The sequence below is a fragment of the Brachycentrus maculatus genome, unplaced genomic scaffold, assembly GCF_059751285.1.
Source record: "Brachycentrus maculatus isolate JH-2025_06_01 unplaced genomic scaffold, ASM5975128v1 h1tg000269l, whole genome shotgun sequence".
Taxonomy (NCBI): Eukaryota; Metazoa; Arthropoda; class Insecta; order Trichoptera; family Brachycentridae; genus Brachycentrus; species Brachycentrus maculatus.
This window is the reverse complement of record NW_028281020.1, coordinates 1584914-1592646: the sequence shown is the minus strand read 5'-3', so window position 1 is coordinate 1592646 and position 7733 is coordinate 1584914. Positions and strand designations below refer to the sequence as shown.

The 7733-nt window shown below is 37.5% G+C and overlaps 1 protein-coding gene across 5 annotated transcripts; it reads left to right on the top strand.

Annotated features, from left to right (window-relative positions):
* The first annotated feature begins 1845 nt into the window (after nucleotides 1–1845).
* sta (stubarista 40S ribosomal protein SA) lies at nucleotides 1846–7391 on the top strand. Of its 5 annotated transcripts, XM_088266430.1 has the most exons (6): nucleotides 1846–1950; nucleotides 2083–2202; nucleotides 2756–2884; nucleotides 3954–4187; nucleotides 6248–6595; nucleotides 7156–7391. In XM_088266430.1, the coding sequence occupies exons 3-6, from the start codon at nucleotides 2786–2788 to the stop codon at nucleotides 7351–7353; spliced, it is 879 nt and encodes a 292-aa protein (XP_088122556.1). In that variant the 5' UTR covers nucleotides 1846–1950; nucleotides 2083–2202; nucleotides 2756–2785; the 3' UTR covers nucleotides 7354–7391. The 5 variants fall into 5 exon arrangements, with proteins under 5 accessions (XP_088122556.1, XP_088122555.1, XP_088122558.1 ...); XM_088266429.1 differs by lacking the exon at nucleotides 2083–2202 and having other exon boundaries at nucleotides 1846–1879; XM_088266432.1 differs by lacking the exon at nucleotides 2083–2202.
* Nucleotides 7392–7733: the final 342 nt, after the last annotated feature.

Below are 7733 nucleotides of genomic sequence, written 5' to 3'. Positions count from 1 at the left end.
GTGGGCATTTTGTAAATTATATATTTCCCTTTAGGTACTAAGAATATGCTCCTTGTTTGAAGTGCTTCGTATGCGTATTTCTTTATTTTTTCATGTTTAATGACGCCGTTTTTAAAGTGACATTCACTAATTTCCATTTTATTTTAAGAAATTGCATTTTTTTCTTTTTCAATCAATTTGATCCACTAAGGAGTATGTGGAACTGCTTTTACAATAGAAAGCAAGTTCTCACTCTCGTATTATTATGTCTTTTTATCATATAGGCATTTGACATCTTGACTTATGTTGTGTACTTTTGTAAATAATAATTGTAATGTCCCCAGGGATATAATTGACGGGGTTTTCCCGCTCTGTCCGTTGCCATTAACCATTTTACTGTTTGATAACGCATAGCTTATAAGTTGGATTTTATATTATGAAAGATGGCAAGGGTCAGATTGCGTAGGGTAGTGACAGATATAGGTGGCGTGTGGGGCTCAGTACTGACACAGCCAAGTTAAAGTGTTTGGAAGAGAGACCACTGGAACGTGTTACAAATGTGAGCGGTTGCCGGCCTGCTTTATCAATAGTTGGTGCCTTTAGTGTGTATCTCATTATATATATATATTTATGTATGTACTAGCTTCACTGAATCCTACCGCTTGCCTTTGTTTTACGATTTAGTGGACAAAGATATATATATTGAGTTTAGAGTTGTTAGCAAAAATATATTTTACCTAATTTTAAATTTTCAAAATCAAACTGAATGGACAATGTATGATATTTTCCTTTTTTTACTAATAAATACCTATATGTAACATTCGGCTTGATCTTTTTACCCATTCTCCCTATGTAATTTTACTGAAGTTCTTCCTATTGTACTGCCTAACAAATTTTATTTCAAAGAAGAAAAAAACTGATTAATTTCAAATTATCTCCTGAGTAAGTGGATAAATCTGCTATATTGAATGAATCAAGAATTCGTGAGCACAAGGCACAAATAGAAAATGTTTTGTTAGCCTGCTAAAAAAAGTTTTTTTTTTAACTATGCTCTTATGGAAGGTGATTTTTGAAAATTAAATTTCTTGCTTGTGAAATGTGTTTTTATTTTAATATTATTATTAAATTAATGAAAAGCCTCATAAAGCAACTGGCCGGACATTCAATTTCTGTTCAGATCAGAAATAATTATCTAATTGAAACATAATTATATTACAGAATTAGCTTTATTGGTGCTCCCTTGTCTCCCAACTGCTAATGAATCAAAATGGGAAAATTAATAGTTTACAAATATCTCAAGCGAGAGATGTATGCATATTAAATTTTAAAAGTCACAATATTAATATTATTTATTATATCAGACACAGGATTATTCACCCTACGAATGAGATGCATAGGTGTCTCAGTAAGCCTTGATATGCTCAGACTTCCATCTTCTTTTATGCAAAGAGAAACGATAGATGTTTCATATCAAGTTGAGAAATCTATAAAAATCACATTAATGCTATTGAAAAATGAAGAAATTCTTCTGGAAGAGGCAGTGTTAAATTTGCATACTACGAGCTTGTGAACAAGTTTGTATAAGTTATACAGAGCTGTGTGCGAGTTGTTTGAGGAAAAAATAATGCTACTAATAAAGATTATGATTCGTAAAATAACAATTAACTCATAATTTTATTCTCCGGCGATAAAAGATTTTTTATTATAATTTAATCCATTTGAACCAGAATAATAAAAGAAAATAATATTTTTGTTGTCTCGCTTTATTGGTACGTAGGTTCTGAATAAATGGTTGAAAATAATTTACTTCTTGCAACACTAATGTTGCTACATTGAAAGCGGAAAAGGAAACTGCCTTTTCTCGTCCATTTTTGTCCAACTCCCAGTGGCATTTACACGCGTAAGTTTTATTTTCCGTCATCTGCGTGATCTATAGATTACAGTTTCGTTAAATACTGATTTCAATACAAGGTTTATTATTGCAACATTGTATAATAATGATTTAGTTTGTTTGAGATGTATTTCGATATTTCCAACCTTTTGTTGACATGTTGCCCGCCGAAACGTCAAACAGTATTGTAAATTTAAAAATGATTATTTTAGGTTTAAATGTTCAACATTAAACGTAATGGCAGTATTTTATTGGATGAGTTATATCTTCAACTTTATCTAGCTGCCTGAATACAATTTTTCCCGCGTGGACCGAAATAATACGTTGAAGAGGTTATCTTCTATTTATTTAATTGTCACATGATACTCGTAAATATTATAAAACTATTTCAAGTTACTCAAAAATGAATTTAAACACCTGTATTGGTGCTACTCCAGTATTAGCTAGGCTATTAGGGTTTTGTCCACCTCCGTGTCAAAATGGTTAGCGTGTTTACCCACCGCGCTGGAGGTCCCGGGTTCGATTCCCAGAGGGGGGGGGTTAAAATTTTTTTTGGTGATTTTACGCTCTAATGCCTATTATTACCCTGGACTAGTCCCTGAATCGCAGGAGTGATCACTTGCCTTCATGTAAGTAACAATCAAGATAACACTTCGACAATACGATGCAGTGCCCATTGGGTGCGGTTAAGGGTTAGAAGATTAGGGTTTATAGTTTATTGGTGGTACTCTAGCATGATGATTAATCTACTGTTCCAAAATATCTGATGATGCTGATGATCTATGATTCTCCCAACTGATGAGTTACCGCCATATTTCTGTAGTCAAAAGTGCACTGACAATACATTGATTTGTAGTTTTGACTTTGTTATTGTTTCTTTTTTAGGTTACATCGTAACTCATTGTAAACGTAACAATGTCGGGAGGACTAGACGTGTTAGCCCTTCGTGAAGATGACGTCACCAAGATGTTGGCGGCTACCACTCATTTGGGATCTGAGAATGTCAACTTCCAGGTTAGTGATTATTATAATTGGAGATAATTGAACAGCAAAATTTGTGCCAAATAATACTGACACTGTTTCTGCGTTTTGTACTCTTTTCTATATTTTTATTTTTTAAACTACGGCTTATACCACACTGATTATGATCTTAATAAGGTGTTGTAGCACGAGCTTAGCTTTATATATTTACTCAAAAGGCCCCAATATGCTCTGTATATTTTTAAAGTCTAGCTCGATTACCGCCAAGCGATGAAGGATGTTTTTCATTGCGATCATTTAAAATGAATGTCAAAACATGATGTAATAACAATAAGACAAGTTTTAAGCATAATATTATTACAATCTTAGCATCTGTTCTGAGAAAATGGCAAAAATTTAATTTTGGGATCTGGCCAAATAGCACAAACATCTGTGATACACACATCGGACTCATTTTGGTCATGTCACTAACATGTGCCAGCCGCAGGCAATATGTTGCTTCTTCTACATTCAACACATTAGTGGTAGCTTGGTAGTTACTTTAAATTTTAAATAATTATTAAGATATTATTGTTGAAAACACTTGATTTGCTCCATAGTGTATTGTTTTGCAAGTCCTGGCATAATTAAAATAAATGTTTTTATAATGCGATTTATTTACTCATATTTATTAAATATTACCCTGGATTGAGGCCATTAATGACAGATCACCACACCTTCAAGTAATCAAAATTAAGCTTACCTTCGTACTAAATGGTCGCAAATAAGGATTTGAAGAAGGTTAATACAAAGTATTACTCTAATTATTTAGTCACTTATTTCACTATGCTATCTCGTGGTAGTATTTTACGAAAATGGCTCAATATACATAACCCAAAATTATTTTTGTCTTTACTCTTAATATGTGAAAAGCATGTGTGAAATAACTGAGGAAAAAATAACATTAGAAGGTGCTTACATGATGATTAATCTATGTTCCTTAATGTCTGATGACAATTGATGAATTATGATTCTCCCAACTGACGAGCTACCCGCCTCACATTCCTTGTTAGGCGTAATGTCTCATAGCCAACTTACTGAAGCCATCTATCCCCTTCTCCAGATGGAGCAGTACGTGTACAAGAGACGTACGGACGGCGTGCACGTGATCAACCTGCGCCGCACGTGGGAGAAGCTGCTGCTGGCGGCGCGCGCCATCGCGGCCATCGAGCATCCCGCGGAGGTGTTTGCCATCTCCTCTCGTTCCTTTGGTCAGCGCGCCGTACTCAAGTTCAGCTCCTACACGGGAGCCACACCCATTGCTGGACGTTTCACCCCCGGTGCCTTCACCAATCAGGTATACCTATAACATCGAAATATTTGAAAAGACACAATTTTGAATTTGCCATTTGTGTCTGTTCTGCAGCACTCTCAGCTATCGTACTGGAGGTCGTGGGTTTGATTTGCACGGAGGGGGGTCAAATAAATATACATACGTGATTTTTTTCACTATAACATTTATTCAATATTACCCTGGACTGGTACTTGAAGCGAGGGCTAATCACCTTTCCTTTGTGTGTTAATGATCAAGATAACACTGCTTTATATGATGCAGTGCCCTATGCACCATTGGGTGCGGATAAGGGTTAGAAAAAGTGTTTAATACCTTTTCACAGTGTAGTTATCGATTGATATATTGCGGGAATTTGTTTCGCAAATGATGTTCATTCCAAGAAGCAGTTTGTGATGTGAAGAGTTTATTATATGAAATGTACTCGAAACTCAGATATCGCTCACTCCTTTCAATGTCATAAATCAATAAACTTGATTTTTCAGGAGATCGCTTTTAATGTTTAAAAATATAATAAAATGTTTCAAAAATAAATATCAGCCGCTTTGCTGTGATACAGTACATTTTCTGGGTCCGAAAACATGCACAACTGAAAATTGACAATTTTTTTAATATGACGTTGAAAGGAGTGAGCAATATGTCAAACATAGGCTTGCATGTAACCTGCTAGTCTGCAGCGCCTATATCATTGTTTGAATTCACTTCTATTTACATAATGCGTTCTTAACTCTAGTTTTATCCAAGTACAGTACAAGAGTTATCAACTCTTAATTTGAGTTTTTCTTTGGTAATATGACTGACACCTTGACATGCATCGCTCTTAACTAAATGTGTTCACATGTACAAAGCTGCCATTGTATCGTTTTAATCGTTTTCATTTTTGGTGGTGATTCTTTCGATTTATATTTGACCTGTTGATCTGAATTGAACCTAGAGAGAATTTTAACTAAACTATTGCATATGTTCTTGCTTCCTTTTTGTAAAAGATGATTGATAATTTGGCATAAGGACCTTCAGGAAGAGTATGAATTTGTCTTTAATATGATGATTGGGTTTATCGATGTCAAGAGTGCATCGCAGCTTACCCTAAAGGTGGGGACTGACTGGAGTTATTTCGTCGTAACGTAACACGTTACGATGCGAGCATTCTTATAGTCAGTACAGTGAGCCGAGCTTGTTCCGAGTACTCCATCCAATGTTCGGATGCTCGCCGCGAATGTTACGTTACGATGAAATGCTCCGGTCAGTCCCCACCTTATAAGAGTCATTACTGGAACAAGATGGTTATGGCCATAACTTTCTGTATGGAAAATAGCGAAAATTAAATCTAGACTGAGGATATTTGTTAAATACAGTGAAACCTCTATCTATCGTTTTTAAAGGGACCTATTAAAATAAACTATTAATGCGGGAAAACAATGAATGCGGGATTAAGAGGTCAATACGCAAGTAGATATGACCGAGTAAAGATACCGTCCTCCCAATCTGTATAACCATTCATAGGTTAAAATTCTAAGAAGAATACAGGTTTCAGATGCAAATGTATTTATTAAAAAAATATACAAACCTGAATAGAATTTAAAAAAAAACTAAAGTTTATTGATCAAAATTTGTATTTTTACTGTTTTATTTTAAGTCAATACATAGTATATTTTCGGCTTTGCAAATAGTATTTTTTTCAGTATCGGTTATTGAATGTGCGTTGTAGAAAGTTTTCTTTCAAAGAGTGTGCATGCTTCTGGAAATGCAGGTACAGGCAGTGGCTTCTTTTCATCAATATCGACCTTTCCTGCTACCGGTTGCAAGTTTTAGATAGTTTCTATCCCATACGTTGCCGTTGAATGTAAGAAAATTGAAAAGAATGTAAAAAAACAAACAAAATGTATCAAGTATGCAGCTTAATTCGAACAATAAATGCGGTAAATAGTGATAGAGAAACGATCAATGCGGTTTAGTTTAGTATGAAATGAATTCGGGATAGAAGAAATAAACGACACATCCGGGAAAATGATTATTCGAGGAACGATAGACAGAGGTTTCACTGTATATTTTTAACCCTTCCCCAGGTGCAAGCCGCTTTCAGGGAGCCGCGCCTGCTCATCGTAACGGACCCGCGCACCGACCACCAGCCCGTTACTGAGGCTTCCTACGTGAACATCCCCGTCATTGCCTTCTGCAACACTGACGCGCCTCTGCGCTTCGTGGACATCGCCATTCCGTGCAACACCAAGGCCTCGCACTCTGCCGGCCTCATGTGGTGGATGCTGGCACGCGAGGTGCTGCGCCTGCGCGGATCCATCCCGCGCGAGGGGCGCTGGGACGTGGTGGTGGACCTCTTCTTCTACCGTGATCCCGATGAGTCTGAGAAGGAGGAACAAGCCGCCAAGGAGTTGATGGCTCCCGCTAAGACAGAGGTTTGTGCATCTATAGTTTTTCTCAAATGTAGCAATATCCCTTTGGCTAACAGGACTTTTGGGCCGAAACGAAAAAAAGAAAAGAAAAAAAGAAATGAAAATATGAATTGAAATTTTGCAACACAACCCTGAAGGAATGACATAATCCCTAATACACTATCCAAAATGTGCCTGATACTTTTATAAATCATGACATCAAATCCGTCAGATCCGGTATTTCTCGATAGAATCAAAGCCGAAATATCAGATTTTGGTGGCCAAAGAGATATCCGTCTCCGTGGTGTAATGTTTAGCTACCGTGCTGGAGGTCCCAGGTTCGATTCCCAGGGGGTTGAAAATAAATATTTTTGATTTTACACTCTAATATTTATTTAATATTACCCTGGACTGGTCCCTAAAGCGCAGGAATGATTACCTTGCTTTCATGTAACAATTGAGATAACAATGCAGTGCCCTATGCACCATTGGGTGCGGATAAGGGCATGAAGAAGTAGCAATATTGCGGTACTCTCTTTTATATTGGATGTTGTATATTAATTGTAACAATGTTATGTTTGCAGCAACCCGCCATCATGTCTGCGGTGGATGACGCTGTGGTGGGAGAGGTGGCGGCCGTGTCGTGGTCCGAGGAGGCGGTGGCCCCGGCGGCCGCGCCCGTGGAAGGCGCTGTGAAGGCGCACGACGAGTGGGCGGCCGAGACGGCACCCGCCGTGCCCGCCTCGCAGTGGGGCGGCACCCCCACCAACTGGACCGACTAGGGCTCACATTCAACAATAAAGGATAAAATATTGTCATACTTCCTGCTTTTTATTTTACCCCCTTTCCCTCGCTTTTTCAATATTGCTGTGTGTTGCACATTTAAGGCCCAATATATGATAAATCCGCCTCCGTAGTGTAATGGTCAGCACGCTAGGCTACCATGCTGGAGGTCCCGGGTTCGATTCCCAAGATGGTCAAAATAAATATTTGTGATTTTTCAGTCTGATATATATTTAATAAGACCCTGGACTGGTACCTGAAGCGGAGGGCTGATGACCTTTCCTTCGTGTATTTAACGATCAAGATAACACTGCTTCTATATAATGCAGTCCCCTATGCACCATTGGGTGCGAATAAGGGTTAGAAGAAGAAGATATGA